This window comes from Lepidochelys kempii, chromosome 3 (genome assembly GCF_965140265.1).
Source record: "Lepidochelys kempii isolate rLepKem1 chromosome 3, rLepKem1.hap2, whole genome shotgun sequence".
Lineage (NCBI taxonomy): Eukaryota > Metazoa > Chordata > Testudines > Cheloniidae > Lepidochelys > Lepidochelys kempii.
In genome coordinates, this window is record NC_133258.1 from 76739191 (window position 1) to 76755382 (window position 16192).

At 39.5% G+C, this 16192-nt stretch overlaps 1 protein-coding gene across 9 annotated transcripts in view; it reads right to left on the bottom strand.

The window, feature by feature from the left end:
* The window catches only part of ASCC3 (activating signal cointegrator 1 complex subunit 3), a 508597-nt gene that overhangs the window by 423838 nt on the left and 68567 nt on the right, over positions 1-16192 (bottom strand). For all 9 annotated transcript variants that reach the window (XM_073336867.1, XM_073336864.1, XM_073336863.1 and 6 more), the window contains 4 exons: positions 8072-8192; positions 2428-2635; positions 1652-1793; positions 905-1030 (listed from right to left, as the gene is read on the bottom strand). In XM_073336867.1, the coding sequence (XP_073192968.1) occupies positions 905-1030; positions 1652-1793; positions 2428-2635; positions 8072-8129 (534 nt within the window). In that variant the 5' untranslated portion in view covers positions 8130-8192. The remainder of the gene's footprint in view (positions 1-904; positions 1031-1651; positions 1794-2427; positions 2636-8071; positions 8193-16192) is intronic.

A 16192-nucleotide genomic window follows, 5' to 3' on the forward strand; every position in this document is an offset into this window, starting at 1 on the left:
TAAAAGTAGCTATACTTGAACAAAAAAAACTGCAGAAACAGATTTCAAAGAGAAACTGCAGAACTAAAATTCATTTGCAAATTTAACACCATTAATTTGGGCTTGAATAGGGACTGGGAGTGGCTGACTCACTACAAAAGCAGTTTTGCCTCTCCTGGAATTGACACCACCTCCTCAGTTATTGGGAGTGGACTACATCCATCCTGATCAAATTGGCCCTGTGGACACTGGTTCTCCACTTATGAGATAACTCCCTTCTCTTCCTGTGTCGGTATATAATGTCTGCATCTGAAGAAGTGTTTTTTTTACCCACGAAAGCTTATGCCCAAATAAATCTGTTGGTCTTTAAGGTGCCAGCGGAATCCTTGTTGTTTTCATAGTTAGTTTGAATTCTGAAGGTATTGTCACTGAGATTCCAGAACAGTCTTCCACTGTTTATGAGGAACATCTCACAACATCCTTGTGATTCAATTAAATATTTTTTTAAACTAACATGGATACTGATGCAAAGAGAAGCTAAGTGATTTACTCACAGTCACATAGAACTGTGAGTGGACATTTCAATAGGACTTTAATCCAATCAGGAGCATTGTTAATGTTACCATTGACACTACAAGTGACAGCCACATTTTAATTGAATCAGTAACCAACTATATTGTACTCCTGATTCAGTAGTTTTGTTGCTTTTTTTAGCATGGAATGACAGCTCTAAATTACTGACTCAGTCCTGTGCTTTCACGAGTAGTACTTCCTTGTAATATTAACATTTAAATACAACCTATTAAATAAAACTTTAAAAGGATCACAGATCATTGCAAAATTCAGTATTAACATATCTTCAAACAAGTAATTATAAAAAATAAGAAAACTATCATTTAATTACCTTTTCAAGTGGTTTACTCACCTCATCTAAGTCTTTGATATAAACTATTTTTTCCTCAGTGCCAACAGGCATTGGTTCACTATGGGGGATCTTTACTTCTTCATACATTTTGTTGTTTTCTCTCTGGATCGCCTCCGGTAGAAGCATCTGTAACAATTTGAAAAAAAAAAAGTTACTGGGAGAAAGAAAAAATGGCATTAAAATATGCTAGAAATAATGAATTGAGTGACCAATGATTTATCTCTTGTCCTCCCATATACATAGTTAACAACTAACGTGACTGAACTTGAAGTTAGAAAAATCTCTATATGTTTATTACTTGTACAGGTGGCAACAGAATCAAAAATGGGGGGAAAAAACCACAAGCATTTTACTATCCAGAGGTTGGTTCATAAAACTGAGATGAATTAGACAATACTTGTTTCCTGTTAAAAATGATAGGTCTAATTAAATTTAAGGAGAGGAAATTATTAAAAGCCTGGATTTTCAGGAAGTGTACGTTTTTTAAGAATCAATTCAACTAAGGAAGAAAAAAAAAATACGTAAAGACGTAAGTCTCCATGGAAGTGAAAACGAACCCATCAGGAGGAAGATTATTATCTAAGTAAAAATAAAGTATTTGAAAATACTCAACCATTTGCAGAAGCAAAATTTGGTACAGTGCTTCAATTAGCAGTAAAACATCTGACGTAACAAAAGAAACCCAGCTGCATATTATTTACTAGGATAAATGCATTGTTGAGAAAAGGTCATATAGCAAAGGTATACCTTTGCACCCCCAATGAATGCTGATGTTCTCATAGCTTCAGCCTGGGAATCATAAACATGTGGATAATGAATTTTTTCAAAGTTCATCTCTCTCTGCCTGCTTAGGACCGGCACACTTCGAGCATTCAGAAGTGATTGTTCTCTGTAAGGAGAAAAATAACTGAAGTAATTCTGCCAATCATAGGCCTACCTTGCCCAAAAAAAACCAAACAAACAAACACAGTATGTTAATATCATAGTAACAGAATGTTCTTATTGATGTTTTTGTTCTTCTCACTCCCAGGTACATAATGTGCACCAAAATTTAGGATTCTCCATATTTAAAACACCAACTGCTGTTTTTCTCAATACCAAAGGCAATGCCTTTTTTTGCTTGCCTTCCCTCCCCCCGACTCCACTTTTACATGACAACATGGGAAACAATACCCATTAATCTGGGGGATGGGGGAGAAGGAGTTTTGAAACATTTGGTACAGACTTCATAAATCTTAAGCTAGTGGTGTGTACACAGCACTCAAGGAAGATGGCTTATCTCCCTAATCTACATCTCTAACCCATGTGGGTGAGACCAAGAAGATTCTAATTAAGCAGATGACTGCTTTCTTATCCCAGAAAATAAGGTTTTCATATAAAAAAAATTCTAGACTTGTAATAAGGCGTGACTTGAAGTGAGAATCATCTAATCGCCAAAGGTGAACTAAAAGAAAATAAGTGATTATGATACATTAAAGTTGCAATTACAGCACAAGCATTTTTCAACTTTTGGCATTTATTACCTTTGCATCCGCAGCTCCTTGGGATCAAAGGACATTAGTCCTTCTCCAAAACTTTCTCCATCTTCCCCAGCTCGTTTTTCTCGTCTGGCAATTCGTTTTTCCTCCCGACGATATTGTTTCATTAACAGCTTTTCTTGTTCAGACTGAATTGTGACTTGACAACCATAATTGGGTTTAGTGTTGTCCCCTACGAGTTTTTTACACTGTTCTGCAACACGGAAACAGATATGGCTCTCTGTGAACATTAGAGACTGACTTATTTTTCTAAATGATTTTAAAAAGGCGTTAATTTTTTTGAAAATATAACACAAGTTGTGACAGATTACTAATGCTTAAAATTGTTTAGCATTATTTAGTTTGCAAATGTGCTAGGTTCTTTCAAAACACAATGAAAAAGACAGCCCATGCCCCAGAGAGAAAACAATTTAAACATTATCATTAGGAAAATATTATGCTTCACTTCATGTCTTCAACTACATAATTCTTCATTCAACAGCACTTGGGGCCAAATTGTGAAACACCTAGCATGATGGTGAATGGGTGTACAGGGTTGAAAATTACTCCCTTGTTACCCTAAGACATATATCCATGCCATCAGAGTAAGCAAGATCCTCAAAATTTCTAACAACTCCTCCCCCACAACCCAATGCCTGAAGTGGGCAGATCGGAGTGGAAACTGGTTGGCGCCTTTGTCTGCCTCTTCCCAATGTACCAGCCAATGTAGCTGCACTGCATAATAGATGTTCTACTGGTTACAGACCCAACACAATGTATTATTTCCCTAAGCAGTCTGTGTCTCCGAGCATGGGGGTTGGGTTATTCTGGCTCTGCAGAAGATTATTCAGCTTCAACAACTAAACCCAGGAGTTAAATTCTGATGGGGTAAAAGTTTTGCAGCATATACCTTCCACCTACACTGATATCCAAAAGACTAAGCCCCAACTTCTCTCAATATCTGTATTAGATAAGTCTGATGTTATGATTCATTAAACAGAAACTGTCAAGATACACACATTATATTAATCACTTCTCAAACTCTTACTGTTGTAATCCTCATCCTTCCTGTATCTATTGCCATCTCTCACTGTATTAAGTTTAATTCAGACTGAAATCCTCAGGGCAGAGCCTGTTACTTGACTTATCTATAAAGCACCATGCACATGTTGGTGCTGTGCAAATACATCATATCAGACATTTTACTCTAAAACATGCTCAAATACTCCACTTACATCACATTAGAAAGGAGGCAGCTAGCTGTGTATAGTCAAAGGGAGGGATACTTAAAGTAGTCTTACATAGTTCACATATATACACTAAGGAAAATGGTGATTCTTCCAACATAGCTATTAGGTTATACAGACCAGCGGTAGGTAGAAAACTGGTGATGTTCCTAGCATAGAAGTCTGGAACTTATTTTATGATACAAGCAGGCCAGAGTTTTCAAATCTAGGTGCCTACAGTTAGACTTCTGAATAAATATTTAGGCATGAGGGCTATTATTTTCAAAGTGAGAGCCTACAATTCAGGTTCCTAAGTCTACATTTAAGCACCTAAAAAAATTACCTGATTTCAAAGACTGTAGAATAGATAGATTAATAGCTCTCTTTCAAGAGAACAGAGGCTGTTAAGCAGTCATTACTTTTGAAAAATCAACCTACCTATTTAAACTCTTAAATATAGCCTTGGGTTCCTAACTGTAGGCCCTCACTTTTGAAAACGTTGGCCCTGCTGTAAATGAAAGCTGCCAAAACACCTGCAGTTTACATGGACTTCAGTAAAATTTGCAAGTGCTCACCACTTCTGAAAAACATTCAGACCGTTTTATTTAGATGCGTAAATATCAGTTTAAGAGCTTAACTTTAGACACCCAGGTTTGGAAATGTTGGCCACAATCTATAAAACCATAAATTTTTTATTTATTATTTATTTTTATAGATTTTTTTTTTATATAAATTAGGTCAGTATTATTATCCCCATTTAACAAATAGGGAAACTGATCCAAGAAAGGTAATGTGACGTGGCCAAAGTCAAGCAGCTGGTTAATGGCAGAGTCAGGAATAGAACCCAGGTCTCCTAGTTCAGTACTTCCCAACCTGTGTGCCATCAGGCCTGAACAGGCGTGCTGTAGAATATTTTGAAAAACTACATGTGAGAATGAGAACAAAAAAACCTTTGCCTTGTATTTGAATTAGTGTCGGCGCCAGATTGCATTCTGTACTTTTGCTCTCCGGGACAAGGCCTCTTTCAAATATTATGCATGAGCCTCTGGAGCCACCACTCCCACACAGCCTGGAAGGGAAGTGGGTATTCCGCTGCAGTCCCCCAGGGTTGGGAGAAGGGAAGAACCCCAGGAGGAGAAGTAGAGGTCAGGGGTGGGGTTGAACTGGGAAGGTGGGGGCTGGATGTCACTTTCTCCAGTGAGTATAAGAACTCTGGAAGAAAACAGGCTGAGTTTTAATGTTTGTTAGTTAGTTTCCACCGTTGAAAATGTTAATTCTGGCACAAAAAAGACAGATTGTGATCTAACGTTAGCTGTTATGGTTGTTTTGATTTTAAATCTGCCAGCCTTGTTCTGGATTGGCTCGTGAATATTCATGAGTTCATTTAGAGACAATATGGTGTTGTGCCTCAAAATAATTCAAGGTCTCAAGGCGTGCCATGGCAGAGAAAAGGTTGGAAACCACTGTTCTAGGTCACAGTCCAGTGCAATATTGACTATGCCACTCTGACAGAAACATCAGACACGTACAGTTAAAATATAGACTCATCTTGATTTAACACGGTTATTCTTCTGTAAAGAAATATTTTGGCATCAACAGATTTAATCAACAGGAAATATTAGGTATGCCTGGACTGGAAAAAATCTATCCATGTTAGGTGTTTAGTGATCTACAGATTGGATTTAGTTTCTTTGATGGTTGCTTTTTTAATACAGTGGTATACATTTTTTAATCAATGTTCTGCTAGAGTTGTTTTCATTTAAAATGTAACTTTCAAAAGGAAAATGATTTTAGGTAAATTAGGTCTGAAATTATTAAATACAATTACAATTCCTCATATCTCATATTTGCTTTCAACAATTTTTCCAACTTACAACTGACTCCTCAAATTTTAAATTCTGCAAATATAAAACTAAGGCCAACCTTTGAAAAACGCATTTTGGTAAACTGGGGGCGGGACTAGGAATTCATCTGAGACAAATTCCCACGATGCATTTGCAAAACCCAGAACAGCCCACTCTTCACTGTCACGTTCCATTGCCATAAACTGTATTCATACTACGCATAGCTGTGTTTCAGAAGCAGAGAAAGGAATTCTAATGGATACTGCAGACGGAAAAAAAATTTGTTTCCAAACATGACTGTGATGCCATATTTATCCAGAGTGGCTCTCTGCACCAAACAATGTTTAAAATTCTGTTATTTAATATTAACATTGAAAAACTGTAGACCACCCTTATGGGCCCTTCTCACATGTTCCACCTATTGCCATTCTTTTTTCTGGGAAGATCTAGAAGGTCCAGTCTGCAGATGCCTTCTCCCAGCTCAGGTTGACGACTCAGGCTCCCAGGACTTGCGCTACCATGCTAAAAATAGCTGTGTAGACAGCATATTGAAGTTAAGGGTCAGGCTGGATCTTGGGCTCAGAACCCACTCACCTCCCTAAACTTCAGAGCCTGATCTCCAGCCTGAGCTGCAAAATCTACACAGCTATTTTTAGTGCAATAGGGCAAGTCCCGCAAGCCCGAGTCACTCAACCCAGACTGAGAGGCTTGCTGCCACAGGCTGTGCACACATTCCCTATGTGCCGCCCACCCTATTGCCAAAAAATTCCTTCATATTTGCGATTAGTGTATTGGGAGACAATTAAATTAACTGGCACAAAAATATTTTCTACACACTCAGGCTTTAATCTAACACGCAACCTAAAGATTGAACACTGAGGAAAAACACAGTATCCCCTGACCATTTGAGAGTCCACATGGGTTACCAACTCCACAAGGCTGTCATACATTGTGACATAAATCCACTCTTCTCTAACTACCACCGCTCTGCAGTCTACTACTGTCAGCCATAAGTTTTACAGGCTAGCAAAACTTTCTATTTAGGATTTGTAAAACTGAAACCACAAGCAATTTACCGCTGGTTAAGTTAATTGTAATGATCCTATTCATGGGTTTCCCATTCTAAAAAGAGGAGTGAAAACACCTTCTCCAACTGGTCATCTTGCCAAATCCTTCAGTTTAAATTTCTTGGCAACTCCTGGCATACTGGGATCTCTGGATGGACACTTTGGGCACACATTTATTAATATAATCTGCAGTACAGTCAAACAAGTACTGCTTCCGACTGTTGTAACTGACTCGGTAACAAGTGAACTGATATAGGTAGTGTGCAAGAAGCCCAGGCATAAGCAGCTTCTCTCTCACCAATCTAACCATCAGCTTCTCCTGGTGGCCTGAGAGAGCTGCTACATGTAGGTTCTGCAGGACAGTTAGTAGTGTCTCCACTGTCTGTGCTGTTGATAATGCCTTCAGGGAATTGGAAAAACCATTGATGTCTTGGCAGATTGCTCTACTTTTTTTCAGCTGAGATATCTTTTCCTGCTCCCAAGTCTTTAACCAGCAGATCACTAGGTGGGTTCTCAACTGAGCAGCACAGTCATTAACTTTATATTGCCGGGGGACCTGAAGGCCTCAAGCAGGTTAGGCCCCCATTCTACTGTATACCGTGTGGGCATATACAAAATGAATGTTTCCATTCTATATAGTTTCCAATTTAAAAAAAAGATATGACATGAGGGTGAGAAACAAGTGGGAAGATGGGGGAAAACAGGGTAACAAAAACAATCAGATGTTTTAGGACAGCATAGCACTGTGCACAGTTCTTAGCCAATTAGTAGCCGCAATCAAAGCATGTCAGCTGCTTAGCCTTTACCAGATAGCAATTTTCTGTACTCCTTGCAATAGAGGTGAAAGGTGAGGAAGGAGCTGAAGGAAGATAAGTAAGGTGGCGGCTTGGAACCTCCGTACAGTTGGGCAACTTCTACAGGAGCCGGCTGGCTCAGTCTCTTGCTTTTCTGCCATTTCTACCATAATTGTCCCATGAAAGTTTGGGTGGAGTCAGTATCATAGCCTGGATTATTGCCTTTCCTGAGTGCTCAGACATTTTTTCTTTACTTTATAACACTGATTTAAAATTAATTATTTATAATGCAAGGCAATGTACTTTATAAAAACAAATCCCTGTATGCCACCTTGACCTTTCTTCACACATCATTCTTTTGAATGGTGGCTATAATGCAAAGGTACTACTCTCCTGTGACTTGTATTTGAGCAATAGGAGCATGCGGTGAAAGCAACAAGAAGAATAACCAAACATCGACTCAGCTGAATGACAATCTGGTGAAGAAGGACCAACACAATGTCTATGGTAAAAAATGAGCACTAGAGAGTAAAACGAAAGAGACTATTTTTTTAATTCAAAATTAGAGGCAAGCAAAGCATGCTCCCTTCTTCAATATATTCATATAGTGAAAACTTTTTAATGGGATAAAGAAAACTTGTTTGATTTATCTAATCAGACAGTTTAAAACAAAAACTCTGACTTCTATTGATTTTGAAAAGATTTCAACAGTTTCTTACCTTGTAGAGACTGCAGCTTGTAATCATTTGGCCAGGACAGAGATCTCTCCACAATCATAGTCCTATTCTGTAGGAGTTTCTCTATGAGTTCAAAGCCCTCAGGGCCTAACAGCTCAAATAACTAAGGAAAAATAGAAAACAAAAAGATCATGCTCCTAAAACATTTTTCCACAAATTAGAACAAGAGTTTATAAACTAAGAGTCTATAATAATTTTGCCCTGGGTAACACTGTATTTGTTTGAGATTTAAACAAAAGTAATTGTCCAAAATAGGTCACACCTCGTATTCATCCTGTGCTTTCACTACTTCTGTCAATTTTAGAACAGAAAGCACTCACATTTTATGATGAGTGGCAATATAAATCCAAAGAGAGGGAGAGAGGATTAGGAATTGTTCTGGCCACAAAATTCCCCTACCTCGCCAGGGATAAATAGAGCCAACTTAAATTCACAGGGGAAAGAGGACACCTGATCAAAGGAACACTAGACCCTGCCACACTTGCACTAAGAAGTATCTTACACCACAGTTTGTCCAATTTTCTTCAATGGGACAATGTGGAGTACTGTATTACTCTATGTGAGATACGGTGGCAGATCTGGCCCTAATAGTAAGTCATGAATTATGTATTCTCTTTTCTGCACAGCAAGTTCTACTTGGTGTTGACTTTTCTAATGTAACAAAAGCCCTATGTTTCTCCTCAATCTCTCTGTTTTGGTCATTGGGTCTTATATGCAATGCCTCAGATTTTTTTGCTGTCTGCCATGTTGCCTTCTGGGTCTGATCCAAATGTCATTGAAGTAAATGAAAAGAATCTTACTTCAGTGGGCTTTCTATCAGGCCCAAGGAAAGTATCCACGTTTTTCCATATTGCATTAAAAGATATCACGGAGATCAACATGCCCATTAGCATGGATCTGAGAACAATGAAAAAGCATTCAGTTTTCTTACAAGAAGACTTTTAATAAAAATAGAAGTAAATAGAAATAAAGAAATCCCCCCTGTAAAATCAGGATGGTAGATACCTTACAGGGTAATTAGATTCAAAACATAGAGAACCCCTCGAGGCAAAACCTTAAGTTACAAAAAAGACACACAGACAGAAATAGTTATTCTATTCAGCACAGTTCTTTTCTCAGATTATGATTTTTTTAAATGGCTAACATGTACCTAACTAGATTACTTACTAAAAGTTCTAAGACTCCATTCCTGGTCTATCCCTAGCCAAGACAGAATATAGACAGACTACAGACAGACACACAGACCCTTTGTTTCTCTCCCTCCTCCCAGCTTTTGAAAGTATCTTGTCTCCTCATTGGTCATTTTGGTTAGGTGCCAGCGAGGTTACCTTTAGCTATTTAACCCTTTACAGGTGAGAGGAGCTTTCCCCTGGCCAGGAGGGATTTCAAAGGGGTTTACCCTTCCCTTTATATTTACGACACTCCCGTAAATGTAAACAAACTTGTTTGTCTTAGCAATTGGTTGAACAAGAAGTAGGACTGAATGGAATTGCAGGAACTAAATTTTACATTGTTTTGTTTTTGAGTGTAGTTATGTAACAAAAAAAAAATCTGCATTTGTAAGGGAACCTGAGAGGCAGTGACCATGAGATGGTCGAGTTCAGGATCCTGACACAAGGAAGAAAGAGCAGCAGAATACGGACCCTGGACTTCAGAAAAGCAGGACTTTGATTCCCTCAGGAACTGATGGGCAGAATCCCCTGGGAGAACAACATGAGGGGAAAAAGGAGGCCAGGAGTGCTGGCTGTATTTTAAAGAATCCTTATTGAGGTTACAGGGACAAATCATCCTGATGTGTAGAAAGAATAGTAAATATGGCAGGTGACCAGCTTGGCTCCACAGTGAAATCCTTGCTGATCTTAAACACAAAAAAGAAGCTTACAAGAAGTGGAAAATTGGACAAACGACCACGAAGGAGTATAAAAATATTGCTCGGGCATGCAGGAGTGAAATCAGGAAGGCCGAATCACACTTGGAGTTGCAGCTAGCAAGAGAGGTTAAAAGTAACAAGAAGGGTTTCTTCAGGTATGTTAGCAACAAGAAGAAAGTCAAGGGAAGTGTGGGCCCCTTACTGAACGAGGGAGGCAACCTAGCGACAGAGGATGTGGAAAAAGCTAATGTACTCAATGCTTTTTTTGCCTCTGTCTTCATGAACAAGATCAGCTCCCAGACTGCTGCACTGAGCAGCACAGCATGGGGGGGAGGTGACCAGCCCTCTGTGGAGAAAGAAGTGGTTTGGGAATATTTAGAAAAGCTGGACAAGCAAAAGTCCATGGGGCCGGATGCACTGCATCCGAGAGTGCTAAAGGAGTTGGCGGATGTGATTGCAGAGCCATTGACCATTATCTTTGAAAGCTCATGGCGATCAGGGAAGGTCCCGGACGACTGGAAAAAGGCTAATGTAGTGCCCATCTTTAAAAAAGGGAAGAAGGAGGATCCGGGGAACTACAGGCCAGTCAGCCTCACCTCAGTCCCTGGAAAAATCAGGCAGCAGGTCCTCAAGGAATCAATTCTGAAGCACTTAGAGGAGAGGAAAATGATCAGGAACAGTCAGCATGGATTCACCAAGGGCAAGTCATGCCTGACTAATCTAATTGCCTTCTGTGACAAGATAACTGGCTCTGTGGATGAGGGGAAAGCAGTGGACGTGTTGCTCCTTGACTTTAGCAAAGCTTTTGACACGGTCTCCCACAGTATTCTTGCCAGCAAGTTAAAGAAGTATGGGCTGGATGAATGGACTATAAGGTGGATAGAAAGCTGGCTAGATAGTCAGGCTCAACGGGTAGTGATCAATGGCTCCATGTCTAGTTGGCAGCTGGTATCAAGGGGAGTGCCCCAAGGATCGGTCCTGAGGCCGGTTTTGTTCAATATCTTCATTAAGGATCTGGAGGATGGCGTGAATTGCACCCTCAGCAAGTTTGCAAATAACACTAAACTGGGAGGAGAGGTAGATACGCTGGAGGGTAGGGAACAGAGGGCCCTAGACAAATTAGAGGATTGGGCCAAAAGAAATCTGAAGAGGTTCAGCAAGGACAAGTGCAGAGTCCTGCACTTAGTACGGAAGAATCCCATGCACCGCTACAGACTAGGGACCGAATGGCTCGGCAGCAGTTCTGCAGAAAAGGACCTAGGGGTTACAGTGGATGAGAAGCTGGATAGGAGTCAACAGTGTGCCCTTGTTGCCAAGAAGGCCAATGGCATTTTGGGATGTATAAGTAGAGGCATTGCCAGCAGATCGAGGGACGCGATCACTCCCCTCTATTCGACATTGTGAGGCCTCATTTGGAGTACTGTGTCCAGTTTTGGGCCCCACACTACAAGAAGGATGTGGAAAAATTGAAAAACGTCCAGTGGAGGGCAACAAAAATAATTAGGGGACTGGAAAACATGACTTATGAGGAGAGCCTGAGGGAACTGGGATTGTTTAGTCTGCGGAAGAGAAGAATGAGGGGGGATTTGATAGCTGCTTTCAACTACCTGAAAGGGGGTTCCAAAGAGGATGGATCTAGACAGTTCTCCCCGGTAGCAGATGACAGAACAAGGAGTAATGGTCTGAAGTTACAGTGGGGGAGGTTTAGGTTGGATATTAGGAAAAAAAATTTCACTAGGAGGATGGTGAAGCACTGGAATGCATTACCTAAGGAGGTGGTGGAATCTTCTTCCTTGGAAGTTTTTAATGTGAGGCTTGACAAAGCCCTGGCTGGGATAATTTAGTTGGGCATTGGTCCTGCTTTGAGCTGGGGGTTGGACTAGATGACCTCCTGAGGTCCCTTCCAACCCTGATACTCTAGGATTCTATAATTCTAAGTTACACTTTCATGATAAAGAGATTGCACTACAGTACTTGTATGAGGTGAATTGAAAAATACTATTCCTTTTGTTTATTATTTTTACAGTGCAAATATTTGTGATAAAAATAATATAAAGTGAGCACTGTACACTTTTTATTCTGTGTTGTAGTAGAAATCAATATATTTGAAAACGTAGAAAAACATCCAAAAAATTTAATAAATTTCAATTGGTATTCTATTGTTTAAAAGTGCAATTAATCACAATTAATTTTTTAAATCATAGTTAATTTTTTGAGTTAATCGCATGAGTTAACTGCCATTAATCGAAAGCCCTAAGTCTGGAAAGTGACTGTAACCTGGAACTAATCTAAATTTGGGGTTGATGAGGTGTAGAAGAACACTACTTTGTTAAAAAACAAATATCAGAATAAAGAAATGAACAAAAAAATATATGTTGGTATCTCTACCAGAGCTTGATTATGAAAATTTTATCAACTGACTGCAGTATCTTTTACCCAACCTATTAAGAACCCCTTTCTCTTTTTTAATATTGCCCCTTCAACACAGGAGCTTTTGCCCCTTGGTTGGTCTGTATTTCCATATCCATAGGTAATTATGTAATTTATAAAGCACATAATGCCTTCCCCCAAAAAAATACAAATTATTTAAAGGTTTCAGAGTAGCAGCCGTGTTAGTTTGTATCCGCAAAAAGAAAAGGAGTACTTGTGGCACCTTAGAGAGACTAACTAATTTGAGCATAAGCTTTCATGAGCTACAGCTCACTCACGAAAGCTTATGCTCAAATAAATGTTAGTCTCTAAGGTGCCACAAGTACTCCTTTTCTTTTTGGAGTTATTTGAAGTGAAGGGAAGGGTATACTCCTGTAACAAATAACTTTTACTCTCATCACACTTAACACTATCTCAAATACAGAATTTAAATAAAAAAAGAACTTAAGGAACACTTTGCAATTTAATGGATGACAACCTGGGTAAAAATACAGTGATAACGTTTCTTAGATGATTTAGACAAAGCTGCATTCTGTAGACTTCCTTGCATATGAAACTTTCCCTAAATTGATGTAAGTTTAACTGAAACCACCATAAATTAATCAGTTACAGAAAAACTGGACAGACTGTTTTGACTTACAGTACAAGACTTATATGAGATACTATCCAATATAAGTAGAAAGAAGTAACACATTTTATTTCCTAATACCTTTTGCTCTCAATAAATACCCTTTTTCAGTGTCCTTCTGACAGTCATCCAATGGAATAATGTGTCTCAGAACAATTTTAAAAGATTTGTTTCAAAGGTGTCTCCAGCTTCTTCAACAAATCCACAAGAAAATATCTTGCTGTATTTGACAATAAGATGCTAACAGATCCATCAAAGTCTACAGAAAGTTCTAATACTTAGAATTCTTGTTGAAGATAAGCAAAGGGAGACATTCTTCTAACATTAACTACTAACCAATAAAACAAATTAGAAATCTGAATCACTCCTGGGGAAATTCTGCATCACTGCGCGTATGCAGAGTTCATGTTGTCCGCAGATTTCTTTGCTTTCCTGCAGAAAAATTATTTCTGAAAGGAAAGCAAAGGGAAGCTGCAAGAGTGATCATGTGACCCTCACCGGAAGCACAGGCAGGGTGGCTTGGGCGCCTGGAGCAGCTAGTAGAGAGGTAAGTCACCACAGGGCGGGGGGGAGGGGAGAGGGACAGGAGGGCGCTGGGCAGTCGTGCGAGAGACACAGATAGACAGACACTGTCCTTCTTGCTTGCTATTGCAGCATGCTCAGCATGGAGGGGCAGGGCTTCAGGGTGTTTCTGAGGCGGTAGGCATGGAATAGGCTCTATCCCCTCAGGCAGAGCAGAATGTAGCAGCCTGCGTGCTTAGTGAATTGTTCCCATTGCTTTTGTTAATTCCTCCAGGAGTATAAAACAGGTGTTAAAGTTTTAAAGCTCCTTCACATTGCCAGAGGGGTGTAATGGACAGTATGGCCCTATAAATGCTTATGGTGCTTTCGTGATTAGATCTGGTCTAAATTTTTTGACTGGAAAATTTCCCATCAAAATGTGCTCTATTGAACAGTTTGCTACTGACCTTTCTGGAGATGGTCAGTAGCCAATATAAATTGTGAGTTTGATTCCCCAGCCCTCACTTGCTCTTCAGTTGCCTGTGATGTAACACTGAGCATATGGCTGCATGTATTTGTTGATTAATAACTAGAATAAAGGGTCAAACCTAGCCACATTACTATTAGGCAAGGGGGGTTGGGGATTTCCTGCAATGCTCCCCACTCATTCTCCATCCATTGTATTGTAGTTTAAATAAATTACCGAAATAATTGAAACCAGAGTGATTATATTGTGTTATTTTGACAAATAAAACATGCAGAATTTTAAAACATTGTGAGCAGAATTTAATTTTTGATACAGAATTCCCCCAGGAGTACTGAATATATGTGTACGAGAAATAATATAGGCACAAGATTAACCCAGCAGCATGTTGAGCCTATAGACCATCAGAATTAGAAATCTCTCAAACTCAGCTGAAAAAGCAGAGTGCCAAAGTGCAAATGACCTTTTAAAAAGAAAGCCCTAAAGACCTACTTAAACTAGAGGAAAAGTTGTTCTGTTATCAGTAATGTGACTCGTTCTACCATGAAGTATCCCCAGCACTATCCTAGGGATCAGCGGATTATAAACATTGAAAAACCTCTAAAGTTAGTGTGCCATCACACTTGCCATTTTTCCCAGCATTGAGAGTAGGTGCAGTTCCAACGTAAGCTGCCAGCTATTTTGGCACTACTGAGTGATTATCTATAAAGGTACTGCACAGATGCCTGAATCAGTACTATGCAATACAAATCCCAGATCCCCACAAAGAAAAAAAAAATGGAGATACCAAAAAACTTTGTTACTAGGAGACAAATACCAATTTCATCTTGTGGCAGGGACAAATATTTAGTTAGAAATGAAAGAAAGCAAGTGACAGTTCTTGCAAAACATCCATTAAAAGGTGAAAGTAATTTTTTGACTGTGGTCAGAATCCAATCATCCATAATAACTGTTAGTATCCTGGGATAAGTAAATTTATAAACAGCTACAGTAGGCATAGCAACAATTTTTCCAGAAAGTCACAAATGCAGATGTTCACCTTGACAAGAGCATTACAAAACTAACAGCACTGGCAACTATGGAATAATACAATATGGAATGATACAAAACTACCAAGATAGTTAAGTCCCAGGCAGACTGCGAAGACCTCCAAAAGAATCTCACAAAACTGGGTGACTGGGCAACAAAATGGCAGATGAAATTTAATGTTGATAAATGCAAAGTAATGCACATGGAAAAACATAATCCTAACTATACATACATGATAGGGTCTAAATTAGCTGTTACCACTCAAGAAAAAGATCTTGGAATCATTGTGGATAGTTCTCTGAAATCACCCACTCAATGTGCAGCGGCAGTCAAAAAAGCAAACAGAATGTTGGGAATCATCAAGAAAGGGATAGATAATAAGATAGAAAATATCTTGTTGCCTCTATATAAATCCATGGTACGCCCTCAGCTTGAATACTGCATGCAGATGTGGTCACCCCATCTCAAAAAATATATACTGGAATTGGAAAAGGTTCAGAAGAGGGCAACAAAAATTATTAGGGGTATAGAACAGTTTCCATATGAGGAGAAATTAATAAGATTGGGACTTTTCTGCTTGGAAAAGAGATGACTAAGGGGGGATATGATAGAGGTCTATAAAATCATGAATGGTATAGAGAAAGTAAATAAGGAAGTGTTATTTACTCCTTATAATACAAGAACAAAGGGCCACTGTTCTGTGCTAGGCCGCAGGCCTATCAGGAGTGCTCCGAAAGAACGAGGCCCACACGCAGCAAAGCAACAAGTTATTGGCTTTATTGAAGGTAAGTGACACACCCACAATGGGGACTCCAAGCGTTGCTGTCATGGAGGCGGGGAACCCAGCGCACCGGAGCGCTGCCTTGGACGGAGTCCAAAGAAGGAGTGACTAGCAAGCCATAATAAGCAGTACACACAAACAGCTCATGAATATAAAATTAGGTACTTTCCTAAAGGGGCTTTCCGCAAACTGGCAAAGGGCCATACAGGGCAGACAGAACCGGCCTAAAGCCAGTTATAGCTGGTTATCCATGTCCTACAGTGACGGGTCTGCTCCGAGAAAGCGGAAGTTCCCTAGCTAGGCCATAACAAAGTCTTCCGCCGTCCCTTACAGCCACCAAATGAAATTAGCAGCAGGTTTAAAACAAACACAAGAAAGTA